The sequence below is a fragment of the Motacilla alba genome, chromosome 6, assembly GCF_015832195.1.
Source record: "Motacilla alba alba isolate MOTALB_02 chromosome 6, Motacilla_alba_V1.0_pri, whole genome shotgun sequence".
Lineage (NCBI taxonomy): Eukaryota > Metazoa > Chordata > Aves > Passeriformes > Motacillidae > Motacilla > Motacilla alba.
Genome location: NC_052021.1, coordinates 19,807,871 through 19,832,218, shown reverse-complemented (window position 1 = coordinate 19,832,218; position 24,348 = coordinate 19,807,871). Strand labels below are relative to the sequence as shown.

The 24,348-nt window shown below is 37.8% G+C and overlaps 1 protein-coding gene across 2 annotated transcripts in view; it reads right to left on the bottom strand.

The window, feature by feature from the left end:
* TBC1D12 (TBC1 domain family member 12) overlaps window positions 1–24,348 on the bottom strand; it is a 41,394-nt gene that overhangs the window by 14,158 nt on the left and 2,888 nt on the right. The window contains exons 2-3 of one of the 2 annotated variants that reach the window (XM_038141651.1): window positions 10,079–10,202; window positions 3,513–3,569 (exon numbers count right to left, since the gene is read on the bottom strand). In XM_038141651.1, the coding sequence (XP_037997579.1) occupies window positions 3,513–3,569; window positions 10,079–10,202 (181 nt within the window). The remainder of the gene's footprint in view (window positions 1–3,512; window positions 3,570–10,078; window positions 10,203–24,348) is intronic. The other variant, XM_038141652.1, reaches the window with a different exon arrangement.

Below are 24,348 nucleotides of genomic sequence, written 5' to 3'. Positions count from 1 at the left end.
TATATCAGAAATGAAGGCACTCTTAAGCCATTTTTTAACACAAGCAATGTATGTGAACATGGCTAGTGCTTCCAGCTATCACCTGTTCTAAGAACTGATACACTATTTCCAAGGCAACTGAGAGAAAGAAAAAAACAAAAATTAAAAATTCTTCAACAGAGATTTTCACAAAAGGCAGAACTCATCATCCAACTGTGTTTCTGAAAGTACACATCATGGACAGTTGGGTTTTGTAACAAGAGATCACATGGGCAGAGAAGGAAAACTATAAGTGTTACTAGAAAGAGTCAATACAGAGACCAAAATAGCCTCAGGCTCAAACTACCATGGCTGCACATTACCCAAACTGAAATATATTCCAAAGTATCAGAACCTTCCAAAGAAAGATGCTTTTTTCCTTAAGAAGCCTGTGCTCTAGGAAACTCATTTGAAGATTAGATCCCACAACCATCAGATGTGTAGAGAACTTCTGCAAATCAAGTATCCATTTTTTTCTGGAATACTTTATATGATTACATGTAAAGAATCCAATCTCCTTCACTGTGCAGTTGATGCAGAATCTAAAAAGCCTGAACTGACATAAAACTTCACTTGGAAAGATGTGAGCTAATATTCTCCCACAGTAAGGTAAAAATACAATTTAAAGTCAAATGTCTTGTCAAATGCTTAACATACAGGGCATGAGCCAGAAGATAGAACAGTTGACAGCTAAGATTCAAGACTATGTAAAACCTGTATATGCAAAACAATTATTTTGGAAGCGTCACATGTATGGTTTCACAAGAAGGTTATTTAAAAAAATGTTTATATATCAGGCATTTATTGAAAATTACAAAACACTTTCTAATTCCAAAATAAAGAAAAACAAATTTCAGCTTTAATAAAAAGTTATCTTCTTACTAAGTCTGGAATGGCATCCTGTTATCCACTGCCAATAATTAACTCAGTAAGAAGCTAAAAGCATGTTTTTCCTGAAAAGCACTGTGACAACATACTTAAGAGTGCTTCAATGTGTGGAGGGACTTGCATTTCTGGTATTTATTCCTGCACAGATACAGATAAGCCTATTAAACTACAGACAGGTAACTGGGCCTGGGAAAACATCTTTTGCTTATAAACTGCATTTGTTTAAGAAGATAAAGATATCTCAAATAGTTTCTTCTTAAAACAACAAAAAAACCCCACCCCAAAACCAGAAACCCAAAAAACCCCACCCCCTACCACCACAACAACAAAGAACACCAAAAAAATGCTCTGGTATTCTAAATAATAATAAAAGAAAGAAAAAACCCACAGAGGTCTTTATTGCTTGCACCTTTTTGTAATCTACATGGAAAACATGCAAGCTGAAGTTTCATTCATCCTTCTGCTGTAGTACCATAAAGGACAGTCAGACCATTGAGAGTTATTTTCAATACCTCTAAACAGTACTGGATTGCTCTGTGCAACAAGAAATAACTGCTCATAGCTTCCTCTCCCAATACTTAAGCCAACAGCCTTAGAGAAAGGAAAACCAGCTGCATTGCAGCATTCCAAAAGCATTAGTAGACCTGAAGTAGGGTATGCTTGTGGGGATAAAGTATTTAGCTAAGTGTGAAACACAGGGATTCAGTGTTAGAAGACAAACTTGCATCTACAGAGCCCAAACTATACAGCTGTAAAAGAATAAATACCAACCATAAAATTCAACATGAATCTGGAATTAAGTTTGATCTATTTAAGATCCAACAACAAAAGCTGAACTCCTGGGAATGAGTGATAAAAGCCTTTGGTTACAAGGACTATGAAAGTTCTCACAGTACCAATTATACAGACAAAACACCACACATCCAGTTATGCTGTAGGTATGCTGGAGGAGAAAGGCATCTGATGTGTAGAGAATTTATGCAACTAAAGAATGCAACACTGAATAAACTTCCCCTATCTTAAGGATTGTCTCTATTTAAAGTAGATGTTAAGGCATACTAATACTCCAATTAAACATCCTGACTATGACAGTTTCCTCTAATATGCTTTCTCCTCTCTAATGCTAAGTCTGATCCTAAAACAGTTTTTATTCAATCAACTGTGATTTCTGCTGACAAAACAGAACGGGGATTGCCAGATATTGAGCAAAAGGTTTTAAACCACTCTCCCTTCTACACACACAAGACTGGAGGAGATGGGTCTATGAAACATCTATCTGATTATTTTCATTATGTTGTACAGCTAACTAGATATATCGTCAGAAAGATTACACGCCTTCATTTGAATCAGGGCTGCTCATCCAAGAATAAAAGCATTAATAGAATCACCTAGGAGTGCATCCATCTAAGAAGAATTCCTGCTAATGAATAATCCTACATCACCATGCATGTTGCCTCCAGGTTAAATGTTAAAATTGCTGAGCTAGCACTGGCTATAAAGTGATTATAAACAAAGAAGTGTTTATAGCAAGAGTAGATGTCACTTAAAAATCCTGTGAGTCATAAACTAGACATTTTCCCAGAAATAAGAATCCCAGATGCTGTCAGGACAGGCAGAACAGTACATTCTCTCCTGATTTGCAGGTGAAACAGAAAGAACAGATGTATTCATGGAGAAGAAAATACTAATCTTCACACAGTACAAAAGGACAACCAAACAGACACTTAAGAGTTTCTAAGTCAATTTTCCAAAGTTAACACCATTCATTTTCAATTCTTTGTTTGCTGTATTTTTTCCTCAATTGGATATTTAATAAGGTGCATCTAGTTTCATCTTCTTTTGTTTACAAGAAGCCACCGGCCCTGAGCCCAATAAAGACATGCAGAGAATGGCCAGGCCATGTAATGTGAACCACGGGCACCAGAATCAACCAGCAGTTATATGACTGCTCTGTTTCACAGTTCCGCAGAACTAAAAAGCCAATCCGTACTATTCGTGGTTAACACAGAGTGCAGAATTACATAAAAAGTGTACAAAGTAGTGGGCATGCACAATTTCAGAAGGATCCCAGTCACACAAATAGATAATGTAAAATGTAACAAAAGTTTTGATAGCTACACTTTTCTAGTTTTCCAATTTCACATTGGAAATAGTGATTAAAAGCATCTGGAGTTCTGAAGTGCCACTGCTAATAGCTTCTGTGGCTCAGAGACAGAAAGAAGATTTTAATACATAAATTTTCAAATTTAATAAGACGTTCAAAAATATTACAAGTTAAGCCTTTCAAAAACTTTTACCATTAAGCAATGAGGCACAGCAAACATAGAAAGTAAATTACTGTCAAGCTCTATGATTACCTATTTCTTGCTATCCAAGAACATGCAATATAAACAATAAACAATAATTCTCTATCACTTCATGTTGTTAGTGAGATTCACATGTGAAACTTGTTTATTTTGCTAATGGTTTTTAATGAGTTGATGGTTAGTGCCATAAAATATTCATGCTACTGTGAAAATGTGATGTTTGTACTATTTTAATGAGTGCTACACAGTCCCATGCATGGCATAAATTCAACTACAAAAAGTATATATTAAATTTCATACCCCCGTGTTTAATAGACTGAGAGCAGATATTGACGCAAGACTGCCAGAACTGTCATCCTAATAAGAAAAACAGAAGCAGAGCCTTAGTGAATAAATAAAGGAAAAGACCATTACAAAACAGCAATATGCAATCCAAAATTTAAATTCACATGTAGAGTATTTATCTTGTATGTTTGAAAAAACATGGATGTGTCTGTTCCTCTTCCTTTCCCAACTCTCAAAACAGACATATATACAAAGACTTCCCACTTGTGCAAGATCTGTACAGACAACGACTGGATTGTTTTTCTGGTTTAATTGATGTTTTATATTTTCAATAATCAGCCCCTTTGCCCAAAGGGAGATTTTTTTCGATGGTGCTTCTCAGATGCGTGACAAAGGCAGTCCCTGATACACCCTGTGTTTCCCTAGTACACACCACTCACAGGCATTAGACTGACTTAACCACAGCCTTGGAAGGTACATGCTGTTAGAAAGGAAAAACAAAACATTGTCCCCTGCCATTTATCACTGGTATTTCTGAACTGAAAGCTCAATAGTGGGCTATACCTCAGCCTTGCTGGTGATAACAAGGATGTATTTGTAATGCTTCAAGCAACAGTCACTTCCATTACAAATAAGATTCTAAGCACCACTCAAGCAGCAAGGCAACCAGGTACAAAAGCAAGCCCAGCTACAGGAGACCCTGTACAACCACAGCTCTGCACATTTCCAACCAAAAGTCAAAGTTGGTTTTATAATGGAAAGATAAGCCAAGCTAAAAGATGGGGTGTAGGGGAGGTGACAAACAAAGCCCACTGCTTTTAAGCCTTGAATTACAGTGCCTGGAAGAAGGAAAAGAAGGAATTTATCATTAATTCAACAGAACTTATCTGCAGTGTTCAGAATAATAGAAACCATTTTAAAGGCTTTCTTCTCCCTTGCCATACTATTTTTCCTTTTCCGTACTTAAGTACCATGGCAGCCTTGGAAGGATAAGATTTATATTAAAACAAACCAACAAAAAAACCCCACAATCTCACTCTTGAAATAAATGTCCATGAAAGACAGCAGATTTACCACCTGAACCTATCCTTTTGGAATTCAATGCAGCCTGCTTAGATGATGATTTCGCTTCCTCAGCACTTCAAGCTCAGCAGCATGTCTGCTTAGCCTGCAAATGCTCAGTTCTTTGAGAGAAGCAAAAATCCTACATATCATGCTTGCCTAAAGAAATTCAAAGGCCCAATAGAAGGAGAGGGAACCCACAAAGAGAGAATCCAGAAGACCAAAAAATAAAATATAATGTCCCACCATATCAAAGTAAAATAAGTTCTATAATTTTTATTACCTCAATTTATATTATTTGTTTCCTCCAAATCCACCAACTTTCAGGAACAGAATGAAAATACATACCTGTGTATGCCTACGCTTTCTTTTTCAAGCCTTAGGAAGAGAACAGTTGCTTTAATACTCATTGTAGCTGCTCTTAAAGACTTTGTTTTTTAAAAAAACAGCAATGAGAAGAATTCACATCAGCAGAGTCAATACTTCCATGTTATTTTCAAAACACTGATCCCATCCCCCCTTGTAAGGTGCTCCCCTGAAGATGCATTTGTGCCACCAACATAGATAGCACTGACATCGTAAGAAGTTCTCCTTAACAAGTTTCCCTTGTCAAAGCAACTTGGGACATCCTGGCAGTAGGAACTGAACTGTATTTTATGGCCTTTATGCAAAACAAAAGAAAGCATCTGTCACTCTGAGGTCCTACCAGTTTCACTACCGTTTTACTGACAAGACAATCACTGAAGAAATCTAAAACACTGGGGAATGTCTATGGTTTACCTCTAGAATAGATATTTTACTGACTACAGATGTGATAATTGAATGATGAGGGACATTTCTTGAGAATCTGACCAGCTACAGCATCTACAAAGAAAACCATCCCAGCCTTCCCACTGCTTCTGGTAGGGCAAATTGTTATTCAGGTGTTACAGGTTCCTTGCAAGATCCAACAGCCCAATTTATTATCAGTCCTCATTTCAAGGCAGTTTGTTACCCATGTATTTCTGCCCTGAATCTGGCAAACAGGCAGAAGCATTGCCTTTCTTCTTTCTCCTGTAGTAGTGCAAGGTGAGCCAATGTGGCCTCTAAATAACAATCTGAATCTGCTTAAGAACCATTCCTGTAAAAAAGCATTCAATAACTTCTCTGAGATAGCCAGTCCTTGGGTTTGTTTACAAACACACATACACACACACACACACATACACATTTTATAAGCATTAAGAGCTTTGTGCACTTTTAAACTCTAACAACCAAGATTGGAGGGAAGAGTTAATATTGCAAGCCAAAATGTTTGAGTCATATGAAAACTGATTCAAACCACATCTGTTCCTCTGAAGAGAAGCCTCTGAAAACCCTTGTCCCTGGGAGACCACGGGAATTCTGCCGAATCAATGACTGCAATTTCTCCATTAGATCTCAGACTGGAGATAACAACATTGGAAAAATATTCAAGTGAAGACACATTTTTTTAGCCCTCAGGTATTTCTTTTTTATAAATATTTCAGAGCCACCTCAACGTATTTTCAGAGGTTAGATGTACAACAGTGACCCGGTCAAAGCTAGTAGTTAATGGACTGTCAAAGATTAAAACCTTCAATTTCGTACACAAGGTGACAGCTATTGGAAAAGATGGCTTCACTTCTGAACAAGCAGTCATTGCTAAAATCACTGCAAGCTTTTAATGGTGTGGCAGATTTAAGTAGAAAAGAAGCTTTTTGTTTTTCCACTTCATTTAAGGCTGGCATTGAGAGAAGCATTGTTAAAACTGCTGATAAAGCTATTTTGGTCTAAGTTTTGCTTGTTTTTTATATTGCAATGTGTAATTGCATATTTTGAGTTTACTTTAATTCAGGCATATTATGAAAAATCCACCATACTGCTTTAAACACATTAATAAAAAGTATGCAAGCCTGCCTTAATAAAATAAGGTAAACTTAATGACTTGATATTCAGAAAATATGTTATCGTAGATTAAAAGCTCTTTAACTGTAAGCACAAAAACTGAAATTGTGCTTGCATTTTTAAACCGAACCTGGACTTTAGTCAATACATTCCAAAATGTTATATATCAGCCCACAAGTCTGTTTCTGCTTTAAATGCTTCTGCATTTAAAGTATTTCAACAGCCTAATTTAAAGCAGATTTCTGTACAGACTAAAAAGAATTTACCAAACTGATCATTAATGACAACATGCTTCTTATAATAGCTAGTTTTATTAGCAGCAGTTCATGAAAAAAGGCACACTTCCTAAAACCATCAAATGCATTTGACATTTGCAGTCCTGGGGAGTTGTTTTCCCTTTTCAAAAAAACAGTGAAGGAAAGAAGCCCAGAGGAAGGAGATGTCCAGCAAAAGAGTTGGTCTCAATCACATCCTGCTTGGGCAGCTCTAAATTCCAAGGAGAGATGAGTGTGCCAGCAGCTGCGAGTGGGGAGGTGCAGCTGCCAAGAACTTTCAACCTCTGACCCAGTTTGAGGGAGCGCATCTCGCCCGAGGCGGCGCAGCTGCACGGACGGTGCCGGCAAACCCCGCAGGCTGCCGTGCCACAGAAACATTCATCATCTTCTACACGGCCTAAGAGGCTTGCAAAGAAATTATTTACAATCATGTTCATTAGGCAGTCTCTGAAGGCACAGCTGGCTGGCATCGTCATCTGAAAAATGTCTGAAACAGTATCCTCAATTAAGTTTCCAGATTTTCTTGGAGGTTATACAAGATATTACAAGCACTACCTGACTTTTCTGGAAGTGAAGTTGTCATATAGCAGTGTCTACTTGATAGATAGTGACTGGGAGCCACAAGAATTCATTTAAATGTGATCAGCAATTTACTACATCATCCTTACCATAACAAAAACAATAAAGGAGGCTTCCTCCCAGCCAGGATGGAAAAGGGGTGCATAAGCCCTACCAGTCTTTTGGCTATACATCTACAATGATGCAGTATTTCTCAGTTTTACTAATAGGAAAGTACTTCATGCTTCATGATACTGCCATAAAACTTTGATGTATCCTTATCCAAAAGACTTCCTCCACCTATTAATTGCAAAGTTTTTCCTGTCGTGAGTTAATTTTTCTTGCAACAGGGGTTCTTAAGATCTCATCTTTTACATGCAGGATGCTGACTCATTACTGAGTTTCCTTAATCAAAGGTTTATTTGCACCCTCCCAAAGCTGACCACTGACATTAGTAAAGTGAAAGGACCGTGTCCAACCATTAAAAATAATGTTCAGGAATGGCAAGATTTGTGGCTAATAATAAACTACTATAAACTCCCTCACAGGCAGCTTTCCTACCTTCTTGTAGTCTTACACCTAAGGTTCATTTTACAAAAGCTGGCTAATAGGAATAACCATGGTTCCGGCCACAAAGAGCTAAAAAATTGGGGGAAAACAAGGGGTTTCTGTTTCAATCATATTTGATCCCTCCACTCAGATGTAAAAAGTCAAAGTGCAAGTTTGGAGAAACATTCCATGTAGGTTATGAAGTAACCTGACAGATTCACAGAACTGCATGCGGACAAAACACATTAAGCTTTAATCATACTTCTGTCAACTTCTTGAAGGCCTTATATTCTTTTCACTCACATCTCCAGCCTAGTGAGGAATTAGTCTAGAGACTACAGTCAGCCATTTGAAGTGAAGATGCTATTCTCCACTGATCTTCAAGAACCAAGTGTGCCAACATTCATTCTAACCCATCACACCAGCTTAGCAAATTGGAACATTTTTTGAGAAAAGAAACCATCAGCTTTTCTTCAAAGGCATATGCACAAGGAGCTATATAGTAAATTTTAAACACACATGCAAGACATTTGACATATGCTAATTACGGAGACACTGGGGTCATTTCACAATTTAAAATCAAATTTCCTTAGGTATGTAGCTCTAACTGTGTGTAGAGCACACTGCCAAGCTGGTTCCCTCTTTGGTAACTGTATCTTTTAGCTCATGAGGTTTTAGATAAAGACCATGCATGCTTTAGCCAAATAGAAGCTATAACTATTAGCTATTACTGGTACTTTACTCAAGATCATGTATATCCAACAGTGACTCTAATCTGGAAAACTTTATAGCACAAACAACATGATTAGGAACAACTCAATCATGGCTAAAGATAATACATTGTTGTAACACATTTGCTTTCCTGACACTTTGGAGGAGTTAAAAAATAGGAACACTACCATTTAAAACAAACATAATCACTGAGGGCAAACAGAATAAGAAAGTAGGACTATTTCTTCAGATCATCATCTTTAACAGGTTGCCCAGGAAAGTTGTGGATGCCCCATCCTTTAAAGTGTTCAAAGTCAGGTTGGACAGGGCTTTGAGCAACCTGGTCTATTGGAAGGTGTCTGCCCATAGCAGAGAGAGCAGGACTCCCTTCCAACCCAAACAATTCTATTATAACATGGTCTCCAGAACCAAATATCTTCATTACTAAAAAAACAGTATGCAGATGACAGGTAACACTGTGGAGATTCTCCATTTCTCAGGATGGAAGAGACATCTGGATTCTAACACAGCATTTTCACAGCACAAGGCCAACAGCATGCACCTGCAAGCAAAGCAAGAATGCTTGCCCTCTCCCATCCAAAGAGGAAAACCACTTAAATAAGAAAATTGTATTTGAAAATGTAGAAAAAGCATTCCGTTTACTTCACAGTACAAAGCACAGAATAATTTGGGTTGGAAGGGATCTTTAAAGGTCACATAGTTTCAATACATTGTCACAAGTCACATTGCATTAAAGTCCTTCAAAAAGATCCTCTCATTTTTTACTTTGGTTGCTCCCAAAAGGCCCTCTTTGCCACAAAGCCCTTCTAGGAGACAACTGAACACTGCCTCATGCACAGCCATTTACACCTGCCAAACACATCAGCTTATTTGGAATTTAAGAAAGGAGACAGAGAAAGCAGCCCTCAAGAGATTCAAGTTACTGTTTTCACCAACACAGGGGACATTCGTATTTCTTATGTCAACAAATCTTTCAGCTTCTGGTTTGCAAACTAACATTATGTTAATGATACATTACCAATTGCTCCCCTTTGAAGACTGACATTTTAGTATTATTTTTATCAGAAGTATTATTTTATCAAAGACAGATTCCACAGGAAGTGCAATTTTGTGACAGAGGAAGGAAATCAGAGGTATCTTTGTGAAGAATTCCAGTAGCTCAAAACCAAGTTTAATTTACAGTATTAATTTGCAACAAAGTATTGTGAGTGAGATTAAAACTCTAATGTCTTGACAAAAACAGCTTAAGTGCTTTTTGAACACATACCACCTTTTTGTAAGTACTTTTTATAAGTACTGAGATGTACTGAAGAATGTACAAAATAATCATAAAATTCAAATTCCTTAGTAACTACTATTACTTAAACAAAGCCCCAAAAGAATGTTCTCAGAGTACCCTATGGTCATAGAACACCAATGTGGATATAAGAGCAGAGAAATGCAGTACCTGTGTGTTATTTTTACAATTTTCCTACCTTGAGTTGTGTGATGTTTACTCACCTGCTGAATAATTTTGGAATCTTTTGGGAGGTTTTCTCTGGGTGGGACTTTTCCAAACAACTTCCAACCAGGAGCGCTTTGGACAGCAGGTTTGAGCTCCTTTGTCCTTTTAGTGAAGAAGTTTCTGAAAAGAGAGGAAGGATTTTGTTTTGTTTGTTATAAGCATACAAACCAAGTATATTGTGCCTACTCACATTTCTTCCATTTCTCCACCAGTTTACCAGTTGGGTGAACTGTAGAGATTTACTGCTGAGCAAATGCATAGTGCATTCTATTTTCAAATAATTAATTAGAAGTGGAGCATCTTTCATTACAAGTGCTTTGATGCTAATCTTTGTACTTAACACTCAACTTTACTTTATGCAATATCAGAGCTTTTTTTAGTAATGGCAGGCACTTATATATAAACAGCACACAGCAGACTCTCAAATTTTTATTTTGGGTTTGCTTAAAGTGTTTCTTCCTCACTTATCTGGAGACTGAAATGACAACAGCTGGAAAACACCCTGTAACTTAGGAGATTAAAAAAAGAAAAAAAGAACAGGTGAATTATTACTTCTACCCATCTTCACACCTTGAACTTTCACAGCATGGACTAGAAAACCAGGAAACAATCACACAGCTCCAGTTTCGCAGACAACGCTTCCCAGTGCCTAAAGCAATTACACCCAAAGAGGCAGATGACTGCATTGCTCTTACTTCTTAGAAAGCCAACCATCACAAGACTGTGTTAGTGACCACTTGTCAGATACTCAGCTATACTGTTTGACTCCAATCACAAGTTCCCACTGAGCATGTTATGTACAAGTGCTTTAAAAATGAAAGAAGTGTATTTATTCTGAATACTGGAAAGTTACTTTTCAGAAACTCTTTACACAAAGGCATTAAAAGCTCAGTAGCCTGTAAGGTTATTTCTCAGGAAGCCTACCAGCTGACCTCAGAGAGCAGAATATGGGAGTACTTTTGGTGGAAGATGTTTTTGTAGTGTTAACTAGCTAACTTCACACTCTTCTTCTGGAAAGAGATCCCCAGATTTATTCTTCATTTAATGAATTTGCTGTATTTTAAAATACAACTCCTTTTCAAATTGGAAGCAGTCATGTTTGTACACAGCAAACAGTCTCTTCGCTTTGCCCAGATAAAAGGAGCATGCTTCAACAACCACAATCTGTCTGAAAAGTGCTCAGGGCTCTTAAATTCCAGTGCTGCCAGGGTTTCTGGCCAGACAGCAGAGTTTTACAATTAGGAACTATTATTGTTTGTAAGACCTTGCATGGTCTTCATACACAAACTATCTTTTTTGTTCCCAGAATGTTTTTTGTTATCTGGGAAACAAACAAATGCCTGTGAAAAATCCCTTTAGTGCACGTTTGTGTGAATGAACTCTACAGCCTGTGAACTTGTGTGTAGTTGAGGGTCTAGCCACCAGCAAACAGCAGGCTGGAGAGATGAAGAAGTAGGTGCTGATAGTAGAACATGGAAGCCTTCCAAAAGCTAGTAAGCTCAAGACTGGTGGTCCCGTGTAACACAGAAAAAATCAAGAAACCAAAACACCAAGACTCTCTCCACTCCATTTGAGGCCACTGCCACACACTACCATCATCAACAGCTTGTCAAAAAAAATTTAAAAGACTGCATTTAAACTTGCAATATCTTCATCCATCCCTGTGGAAGCCAAGTTAGTGCTCAGAAGCTTCAAGACTTTGGTTTCTGATATACAGCCTGGAAAGGAGGAACAGTGAAAAGACTAGCCATGGTACCCATGCTTTTGCAAAAAACCATCCTCAGTCAATCCCAGGACTGCACACTCTTAGTGAAATAAACAGATCCACTCTGTAAGACAAAAAAAAAAGTGTGCTTACATAAATAACAAAGGCTCATTTCATAAGGACACTTTTCACAGTGCTTTACATTGTCTTCAGGAGGGAGGGAGGAGCATTCAAAGAATAAACAACAAAACTAGACAAAAGTTTTCTAAAGACAACGTGTCACTCTGCACTGCCCCACAGCCTTGCTCTTAAATCTGCAACAGCTGTATTTGAACTTCATTAGAGAATACTTTTTCCCTGAAAAGCAGGTATGCAGGAAAGTACATTCTGGAGTATCTTTCTTGATTTCATGGGTAGCAATAACCATCCAGTCCCTGTACATACTATGGAATACCACCAGGGTTACTTGGCAGTTGAACTCCACTGCCTCTAGCATATGTAGAAGCTGAAAGATGCATTTAATATTGATGGCAATATGTCACTGCATCAAAAGCTGGTTCATTATTAACCAGGTAGCTGGTAGATTTTTAAAAGGAAAAAAATGTGTAAACATACAGATTTTGTTAATTACTACAAAAATATTTAGGCATGCTCATGGCTTTTACAAGATTTAATTTTTCAGGTTTTTTAAACAAACAAAACATTAAAAAAAACCCCTTCCTTAATGTAGTCTGGAAGGAAAGAAGTTTTACTTTTATTGAGCACATATTCAATGAAGTCTGTTTCTTGTGAAGGCTAAAAGCTGGTAAAACTTTGTATCATGTCAGAATAAACTTCACACAGGAATTCTAATGTGAAAGAAATTAATGAGAGATTACAAATAAGCTTTGCTGAAGATGGAAGGACACTTCTTAATACATTGTTTTGGCAACTAACAGTATCACATCTGAGGTGTTCTTGACAGCAGCAAAGCCTTACAAAAGCCCTGCAAAAGCCTTGTTAAGAAACAGCATCTGTAAAAGCTTACAAGTTGCATTCACTGAACTGCAGGAAGTGTACTAGATTTGATGTATTTGTTGCTGCTTAGAATATTCATGAGTCTCACAGATCCCGGGAAGAGTCAACTACTGAAATTGCTGAAAAGACAATAGCATTTTGGTACAGAATCTCAAAATCCATTTGAAAACCTCAATATTCCTTAAAAGAGAGCCTACACTTTTGAACTGAACAATTCTTTCTGTTGCAAGGACCCATGGGATAGAAGTATTAAATTAGTTCATCGATTTAAGCTCTGGTTTACAAAAGCCCAGGGGAAAGTTGCAAGGGTTTTTTTTCCCTGCTTCTTTTATATAACACATATTAACACCCTCAAATGACACTCCACAATGTTTCAGTAGGTGCCTTGAAGGGCTCGAAAGCTAAATGAAGTGCCGCAGAATGAGAAGTTATTGGGACAGACCAAGACATTATTGCCAACATGGTTTGGATTACACTAAACAAAAACCTGTGGGCTGTGATCACACAACTACAACAGCTGTAATGACAGCTATAACTGGTGGTTTTCCCCCTTATTTTTAGCAGTGATGCTTCAACTATTCCTGCCTGTGCCCAGGATAGTCTATGCAAGTTTCACCATACTGGTGGTACAGCAATTCAAAACTGTTAACCATTTCTACAGGTGACATTAGCACTATGTTCACTAATGAAATTGCTTGCTTCCATTCCACTTTTGCTATTGAGATAACTTTTTTGATGCTATTTAAGATTAATTAGTGCAGTCTAAATGCAATTAGAATTAAGTCTCAGAAGGGGATAGGTGGAACTTGATACTTTAGTGATTTCTTTAAATTTACTTTGGAGTTTTGACTTCCCCTCCCCCCCAAAAAAAATCTCAACACAAAAAACTTCTTTTTGATTTCCAAGTAGCTACAGGTCAAGAGGATGACAGATTTCCAAGATTTAGAGGCACTTACTGGAAAATATGAGACAATTACTTCAACCTTGATCTTAAACTTTATCCAAAGCCAGACAGTGCTGTATTTGCACAGCAGCCACTCAAATAAAGCTGAAGTGCTTTGAGCAGCAGCAGGTAGGAATGGATCCAGGGTAGGTCCATCTCCAGCACTCTGCCTCTAGGTATAATTGAGTCACCTCTCCACAAGAACAAGAGTCTGACAAAAATCTTTTGTTTGACCAAAAATGTCAAACTAACCTCCTTTCAGGCTTCACATCATTTTGTTACAGTTCTTTCAACAAAGATAACTTCTATGGATCTTCCCTTTGTACAACTCCACTGTGTGCCACAAACAACAGGCTAGCAGTATTCCACTGCTTTGTGCATCCCAGCAACACCTTAAGCAGCTTTCCTTCCCAATCATTTAATCATTAGAACTCCAAATACAGGCTCAAGCTTCACCTATTCTGATACTTTTAACAATCTATACACAGATTTCAGGCATAGAGGAAGGCTGGAGTTACACCTGAGCCTTTTAGGATGAATATCAGTATAAAGCATACTAAAGATGAGACTACTGGTCTTTAATTTATTTATCTTGCACTACACAAAAATGGCAAAATCAAGTGGTCTCAGAGGAGAGCATAAACCATGTGATCATCAATACTGTTATACATGAGGAAAGTATACTTCCTTACAGTTCACTTTAATATAAAAATAAATTTAATTTGAAATGCTGCATTACGTTTGACAAAAAAAACCCAAACAACACAAAAAACACACACACACACACACAAAAACCCAACACAAACAAAAAAAAACCAGAAAAAAAACAACCTACCAAAAAAAACCCAAAACAAAACCACTAAACTATGGGCACCCTTGGCAAATGTACAGTGAGACACCAAAAAAAATCCTCTTTCCAAATAAAATATTCATAATTTAGGATTATTTTCCCAATAAATTCATGCTGTGTTTATATCTCAATGCTGAAAGGTAAACTACTACTCTCTTTCTCATACTATTTCTCATCTTACAAGATAACTTTGAGCTTGCTCAAAATGTTTACCCATTAATTTACAAAAAGAGACCTCAAGTTATACTAGCATAGTAAAAGTTACTCTTTTTAGATAAAAAAAGCTAACTGACAAAATATTTTTCTGACTTTTACGTTACACACAACAATCTGGTTTACTGCCATTTTCCATCATCAATCATTTCTTCTCATTGCATCCATCTTTCAAGAGCTTTGATAACAGGGAAGTTGTTGTGCTGAGAAAATAAGATTTGAAAGCCACGAGAACTGACAGAGGAAATGTGGGCTGATTAGATTTTCCTTTTGATTAAGCACCTAGTACCTGTTAGCAAACACTGCATAAGACAACTGCACCATTTTAAATCCAGGGAAACAACATACAAACAGGAAGGAATCAGAATCCCATCAAGAACATCCTCACTTTATCATACATAGCTTTTCCTTACCTAATCACAAAGGCATAGAAGGGAAGTCCAGCACAGAAGTAATGCTACAAATGAGCACCAAGTTGGACCAAAAAAAAACCAGTACATTTTCTTTGTGTTTTTAAAATAGTTACAAAAATACAGTTAAAAGCCCTGAAGTTAAATTTCTCTGAAATAACATTAAAAATCTACTGATTCCAATAAAACCTCAGAGCGTGTAAAAGGAATGAAGTAGCAAAATTCTGTAAAAACTGCATTTGTATTACAAAACAACTGATTTTGCATCCCCACAAAGAACAGAGTTCTGCTTGTACATGCCATCTGCTCTTGCTCCACCCCATACTAATTTCTTAATAAGCTTCATAGGCATACAAAATAGGTGTATGTTTGAAACGTGTTGAAATTTGAATTAGCTGAAAGATGAGCTGATAAGGAAATTATTTATTTACCCAACAATCTTTACCCAGAGAGTTCTATCAGTAAGGAGTTAGAAGAGGCATGTTCCAGGAATTGCTACAGATACATTTTCACAGATAGAAAACCGTAAAATTAGTTGCTTTTACTTAAAACCATACTTTTAGAACAAATTCTGGAAACCTCTACATGCCTGCAATTCCATATTCTATATGGAATATTCCATAGCTAAACACATAACAAGAACTGCTACATTCATATGGGCATCTCTTTACCAGGCATAACACACAAAAGCTACTTAAGAACACAGCAGAATTCTTCTCCATACTCAAGTCTTGGCCATTCTGTTATGCTCTCATGTGAAATAATTTGGAAATAACAGCAGACAAAAAAAAACATTGCTTTATTAAGCAGAATTAGCCCCTCTGCTTTAAACAAGACTTTTCAATAATTTACATGCAGAAACAAAGGTAACTCAACTCTAAGCGTAAATAATGAATCATTGAAAGGAAATAAAACCTTTTTGGTTAGCCACTTACAAAGCCTGCACAGCAACAGGCATTCTACATTTTTAATTTCAATAGCTTCAAGTGTCAGACCATTTTGGTCCAACACATTTGTGACTGCTCTAAGCACAAGTTCCAAAGTTGTGCCCTATATTGGAAGAGATGTGACGCAACCAATTTTACAGTTTACATTTTGCACCACTTTGCTACAAGCAGCAGCTAGATACAAGATTCTCTTTTAATTTTATTACCCCAACCACAGATTAGTTACAGGTTCCTAGTTTTAGCACCTTCTAGATGTAAAGATCTCATCTTTGTCTCTGCACCAAGACAACTCAAAGAATATTCCAAACTACCCTCTCCAAAGGAACTTCAGTGTTTGCAATATTCTAAACCTTAGATGCTTAGATGCAGTCTTAGATGCTACACAAAGCAAGCTTTTGGCCTCTCTCTCCTCCCCAACCCTCCAACAAAAACAAATAATATAAGGAAACAAAAAATCCTACCCAGAAAAACAACCATCCTCAGCAAGACCAAGCTTGTAGTATTTTTTAAATTAAATATGTTTTCTCCATTTATATTAGTGATCCACTAAAGCCTTGGCTACAGTTAGGTATACCTGAAATATAATGAACTATCAGGGACTAGCTGCTAAGGACTGAGAAGCTGGGAAGGAGGTGGCTTCTGGCACCTTGGAGAAGACAAAGATTGACAGAACTATCATGGAGCTGCACTGATGAGACTAAATTAGATCAACTCTCTTATCAAGCTCCTAGTGGATACCAGTCCCAAAGTGGCTTTACAAACTCTGCTGGCAGAACAGTTTTACTACAGGTACACAAACACTTGGGAAGTTTCAAGAGTTGAAAGTGTTTAGCAGTATTACAGAACACTTTGTACAGAACACTCACTGATAAACTGTATTTTACCAGACTTCATTCTACTCCTAACAAAGAGCTGTTGCACAGGTCAGCTTTAGAAGCAGCTCAAGCATGCAGAAACATACACAAACAAGCAGACACATAAGCAAAGTAACTGACGGGGTTAAATTTCAGATTGGTTTAATACAAATAAAGGAAGAGAATCAGCCTTTACTTTTCAGAGTGAAGTAGCAAAACAGAGCTTTATGCCAGACTGTTCTATCATTTTCATATTTGATCAGGCAGTTGTAAGGCTATTTTGACACTACACCAAACACTACGGTCAATCTTCCCTAATAATGATCAAAGGTCACTTACCCACAGCATCTAAAACAAAGTCTTAGATCAAAGCTGTGAGAAGTGGAGAATTTTTACCAGCTGACTACAGATATTTTGTGTATCTGTATTCTCTGGTATTTTTTGTACAGCCAAGAATATCTACTCCATCAAAGTCACAGCTACTTAATGAGCAACATACTCCAAGCAAAACAGTGCTAGAGGAACAAGAGCCCTTCCTTCCACGAACCCACATAATAGGGAAGCCCGTTTTTCCTCCTTACATAAGTAATGTCCTACAATCCCTTCTGCTGCATCAGCTTCCACCCTCTATACCTTGCAAGTCAATTCAACTCACTAGTCCCGCAGAAAACCATCAACACTTTTTCACTCTCCAGCTTAATGAGCAACAGCAGCTCACAGAGGATCATATAAATACCAGAAGCAGGGATGAAACATTTCCTTTGTTTCCTGACAATAGCAAATTCTTCAGTCAGCTCACCAAGATATCTCACAAAGTGCAAATCAATTAAACAAAACACCTGAAATTGTTCTAGATGTGACTCACTTTCAGTTAAGGCAAAACTCACCAGCTTTATCAGGGCAGTCACTATACCTATAGTTCAAATGTTTCTGTACAATGTATACTTTCAAAACAAAGGTGATAAAGATTTCCAGTCTTTGACATGGCCTACAAGTCTGTGAACTGGAAGTTCAAACACAGGGCAGAGTTTTATTTTGAAGACTGTCCCAGGGGCGATTGCAACTCTGACCAGCCTGGTTAAGCCCCAGTTAATATTTTTCCTTTCTGGTGCCTGACAGAGTGCCTGTCAACCACTTGATTGCACAATGTAGCACTACAAGCACTGCAGCACTTTTGCAGTCACTCAGTGCATTGGGTTTCAGCTGCAACTAGAAGTCACAATATATTTTGTGTCATTGCTTCAGTGACCAATTGCAGAAACACTACAAAACACAAGACTTAATTTTTTTATCTATTAGCTGATATAAGAAGGCAGAGGACTGATTTAATTCAGTTTTGCCTGACAACTTTTCTAAAAATGAGGAAGAAATTTTCCAATCTACCACTCCACTACTTACAGAATTTGAGGAACAGCAAGCAATTTGCAAAACACAGTTTACAACAAGAAAAAGCAAGAATAATAGAATCATTTAAGTTGGAAAAGACCACTAAGATAGTTGAGTCCAACAATTAACCCAGCACTGTTAAGATCACCACTAAACCATGCCCCCAAGTGTCACACCTACATGACTTTTAAACACCTCCAGGGGTGGTGACTCAACCACTTCCTTGGGCAGCCTGTTCCAATGCTTGACTAGCCTTTCAGTGATGATGCTTTTCCCAATATCCAACCTAAACCTCCCTTGCCACAACTTGAGGCTGTTTCCTCTCATCCTATCACTTGATAAGTGGAAAAAGAAACTCACGCCCATGTCACTACAACCTCCCCTCAGGTATTTGTAGAGTGACAAGGTCTCCCTTCAGCCTCCTGTTGTCCAAACCACTCCAGTTCCCTCAGCTACCTAAGGCAGGCAGATGCCAACCACACAAATGCCTTTGATAGCAAGTGGATTGCTGGAGTTTTAAAGCATTCTAGCAACCAGCATTCAAACTGCTTCATTACTGCCCAGCAGCAGACAGACAAGATCCTACATTAATGAATGCATTAGACAACTGAAGCAACGCAGACAGGAGAGAGCTTTGCAAGGTCTGAGGCCTGACCACAGCCAAGCTTAGACTGCCTCTTCTATAGCTGGCCGTCAGGAAGTTTAGACCAACAAATGTCACAGGCAAGGGGATCCAACAAGGAAGCTTTTATTACTCTACATGATCAAAAGACACTCTTTCACTTACCCAAGAGCAAATTAAATAAAACTTCCCAACATAACAATGGAAACTGAACATGGCTTCTTCTTAATAAAGGAGTACCTTGGAGAAGGGAGAAAATTGTAGGAAAGTACTCCTCTAGGCTACAGCTTTTCAGTCAGGCCATAAGAAAGCAGGAAAGGAGTTCAGAAGAACACCAGTCTCAGTGTTTGGCTTTCAGAAGTTCTGAAAGAATAAACTCATCTATGACCATGAAAACTAGTTTTCTACTAATTGAAGTCATAAGTTCACCCACACAGCAGCCATGCTCTTCTTCAGACTGTTACCCCAATATCGAGCCAGAAGCAAAATGCTCTGCAGGTGGCTTGCACAGCTGACTGGTTTCCAAAAATACAGAGGCAAATAAATTCTCAGTCTCTTTTGCAGGCTCTCCTTGTGTTCAGACTTCATTCAAAAATCTGTAGGATTTTTATGCTGGAGCTCTCTCACACTCTGAGAGGTTTGACTGAGCCTCAGAAGCAGGCTGCAGTACTAGAGAGATGAAGCAGAAACTGTGCTTCACTTCCTTAGAAAGCAATAATAAAAAGATGCACACACAGAGGCTGCAAAGTTTAAAACAATGCCAACTACCAACTTCAACAAACCTAGTCCCTTCCCAACTGAACAACAAAGAAGACCAATTATAAAAGGATAAATAAAAAAGGACAGATGTTTATATTGTAAACATCTCAGTAGTTCTAAGAAATTGAAGAGAGCAGTAACAATTTTTGCATTCACGTGAATGAAATGTGACCAAAAACCCTTAAACTCCTTTTTTATTCTAAAGCAATCAGGACAAAATAACCTAATGAATAACTGGAACAGCCAAGAGAGCAAAAACATAAAACTATCATTTTCTTAGAGGCCAGCTGTGATTTAAGTGATCTCCTTTGGTTGTTATTTCCTATGTAAAACATTCTTCTTTTAGTCATAGCCTATTCAGAAGAGATGTTCCATTCACTTTGTCAGTACTCTCAATATACTCTGTAAGAAACCCTGTGACCAAAATAAGCAGATGAGACCAATGAATGAAAAGGCCTTCTGCAAAATGAAGGGGGGGGAGAAGAGAAGATGCTTTCAGATTAAGTTTAAATGCCTCTGTAGAACACTCCTGAACAAAAAAAGCTATGATTACAACAGTTTGCTGCACACAAAACAGCAATTTAAGCTGTTTGGCTTTAAAAAAACCCACACAGCCCCTCCCCCCCCAAAAAAAAACCCTACAGCATTAGTTTAATGAGAACTTACTTCATGAAAACTCATACTAGGATTATAAAACTCCTAGTGCAAATATATGTACCAATGTAGAATATAACACTGTCCATTACACTATTGTCCAAGGAGAGTAGAAAAATTGCTAACAATACTTTAGGCATTACAGATTGATGAAGACTATACATCTAAGGTTTCAGAATTGACATCTATTCAGTCAGCTTTTTTTCCTTGAGGGGGTAGCTGAGAAAAGACTGGCTGCAGACAGAAGCTGGAGCAACGTGGCCTTCTGAAACCTATCCAGAATTAAATCAACATAACATTCTTCGGCTTTAGCTCCTGAAATTTCACTTTGATTTGCTAGTCAACAGACATCCTAACCAAATTGATTCTATGGGAGCACAGCATCTTATCTATGGTGAAACACTCATTGAAAGTCAGAAACTGGTCAACATGTCAACACAACGTCAACATTCATTCAACAAAATCACAACAAATCATTCTTCACAAACGTCAAGGAAGAATCCACAGAGGAGCTTCTTAACTTGATAATATGAATGCCATTTCCTATTTTAATCAAGTCACTTATGTCTCTAACTCAGGAAAAAAAGAGTACTGTTTGAAGTCGCCCACAGATTAGGGTCTAGGTACTCTTGCTTACTTTCTCCAGTCAGCTTTAATTAAAAGCAATTATATGTATCCATTTCTTCACTTTGGTTACAAAATTACTTACAGAAAGCAGAAACAACTGCACCCAAAAACAGAAGGGTGAAGGGTGCCCTCATGGTTTCTCAGGGAAGCTTCTATGTATTCCCTTAACTCTTCTCTCTAATTATCTTTCCAATATATTGACAATATAGCTGTACTTTTTTTTTCATTTGACTTGTTTTAATCTGGACAATGTAAAAACAACACCAAAATAAAAAATAAAACAAGTTTTTTTTCAGTAAGATCTGACCAAGATATAGGCACGGGCAATAACAGAATAGAAATTAGGCACTGTGAAGTGACCCCATCAATCTGTTTTCTTATCTTTACATGAACGTAAGGTTTAGAAGACCTGTCACAACTAGGACAGCCCATTCCCCTTGATTCATTTTTGATCAAAGTCCACTAAACGTATTTCTCCTCCATAGGTGCACAGTACATCCCCTGAAGTTTCATGATGATTTATGTATGCAGAGCTTTTCTCTAAGAGAAATGTTGATTCTGGTACTAAACCTTCACAAGACCCATCTAGGCAGATGCTTAGGTAGTGCAAGAAGCTGCAAGTGGTAATTAGTAATAAACTGAAATATAAACTTCATAGCTAGAGACACGACTGTGTACTGAGTACAATACTCAGTGAACCTCCCTGCAACCCTCCAGTCTCTGCCAAGGACATCTGTAAAGGCAAGATTAGCAGCTTTTGAAGGACTACCTCCTCATGGAACCACAAGGCTGTGTCTACAATGAGGGAGACAAAGACGTGAGCTTCAATGCATCACAAAGACGTGATTTCTTAGTGCTTTGTGCCTACAAATACTGACTTCTTTCAACTCTCCATTATCTCCTCAAGTGAATATTTTTCAAAACTTCTGGACAACAAACACAATCACTCTGGGCAATGAAGGAAGTAAGTATGAGCCTAAAGACATTTTCCATAAGAATATGTGCACCAACTAACCATACATGCACCTATTTCTCACAGCTCACTCCAAACACCTACAAGAAGTGGCAGTTAGAATTAATCTCATTTTGAATCTTAGGTGTTCCAAGTGCTGGAACACAAGTACTTGGGAAAATGGTGCTCTACTACTAAAAAAGCAAATATCACTGTTGTCAACAGTAAGCTTTGAATCAAGGTATAAGAAACTTCACCAACTACCAGATACCTAAATTTGTCTAGCAAATACACAATTCAGAAAGGTACAATACCTACACATGCTGAAAAGATGTCTGGTACCTACCTATAGAACTATGAAGTAGAACTCATCTTTAGAAGAGGTTCAGAATCGAGTCTTTATCTCAGCCCTGGATTACCTGCTGCTGCTTGACCTTTTTGGTTTACTGTTTTGCTCTGTCCCCCAAAGCAGCACATTTAGAGTATAGCGCAGTCAAGGTAATAATCATGGCTTTAATTCAACTGTCCATGCAATGTTCCTGCTCACTGAAGCATTCTACACCCAATAGCAATCCAGTAACCCAAGAGCAGAGCATTGCCCTTGTAAGCTGCTGTGTAGGACCACAAACCATAAGAACAATGCCTGTATATGACTGCATTATGAATCATATGCAGGACTACAAAGCAGTGACAGGTGACTTCCAAGAAGCCATTTATTGCTCTGACCAAAACAGTTGCACAGTGGACACAAGTTGACCATAGCCATGCAATTTTCCTCGCCATGACACTCTGCTCCACATACCAATCTACTTGTGACATCCCACTTCACATGTGAAGAGAAATAAGATGTACAGCAAAACCAATTATTTTTCTGTTATAAGTTGTGAGTATTGATTTGACAGGCTTAATGATTTGGCACAAATACAACTTAAGATTCCAAGGCTGTATATCATACTTAATACTTTAAAAAAGGTCATAGTCATCAATGCAAACTTTCCCAGGATCTTAAAGTAATTATTAATGACAATCTCAAGGGCACAGCCACTCTCCCTGTCACAGAGTTTGGATAAGATGCATCTGATGACAGCTGCTTGCTTTTTCCCCCACCTCACCTCATCAATTTTATCTCTGGTTCAGTGAATGAAGACAGACAATTACCATGGATTATTTCAAAGAACTATGAAGCAGGTCAATCTGATAACTGAAGAGCTGGAAACAAGCTGGAACAGCGGGAAACAGCAGCCTCCTAACCCAGATCTGTCTGATCAAACTGTTCGGTCACAGCAATTACAACAATAAAGCTGAAGGCAGCAGGACTTCCTTTGCCTTCTCTTTTTTAAGTATCTGCAAGAAATGTCCAGCTTTTAGAATCATTTCCATATAATTATGGCTATTAGAAAAACACAATGGGAAATACCAAATTTTAGACAGTTTGTAAACTCAACAAAGAGCATTACAAGCACAAAACATGCTACATAAGATACTCTAGGTTGCTGGGCTACATATGTAGCATATCCAGTATCTTTTGGTTTGGTTGTTTTGTTTTTTTGGTTTTTTTTTACATTGTGGGAGCAGCTACACACAGACAAAACAAAAATGAGTTGCTCTCTCTCAAGTACACAGTCACTTGGTACAACTCAAACTCAGGGAGCAACATCATTTATGAGCCTGTGCATATTCAAAAATACAAGCAACCTTTCCTGAGAACTTCACAAGGAAGCAGAATTGATACAAACATTCAAACACAGGACAATTTTTTATACCATATCAGTTCTCATTACTGACATCCTCTTTTTAAGAACTATAGGATAACCCACTTACATTGGCAACTGTCAGCTTTGAATGAATCTGGACAGTTTAAAATAAAAGTAAGAAGTCTAAGCTTTTGAAATACAGGTTCAGAAGACAAGAACTAACTACTGAAAAAGTTATAGAAATTTTATTACCACTTTTCGTAACGGATATTACCCACTCTAGTATTTATTTATCTAGAGACAAATCTATCAAGCAAGACAAGTTTGAATGTGTTTTTAAAGAAAATCACTGGAAGTTTTCATTAGTCAATTTCATTTTGGCTCATGAGATTAAATCAGCTGTAACTAAGGCTCTTTTATTAATGTATAGGCAGAACTGAAGGTAGCCGGTATTGCTCACCAGGCCAAATGCACCAGAGGCACAGCCAGCTGGGCCAGTCAGGCACTGTGAAATAGGATTTCCTGAGAGCCACTCTTCCACTGAGGTGTCTGTACTATAGCTTTTGTCAAGATAGAAGCAATTACACTTTTTCATCTATTACCCAAGCCTTTACTAAAACCAGCAAATATCAA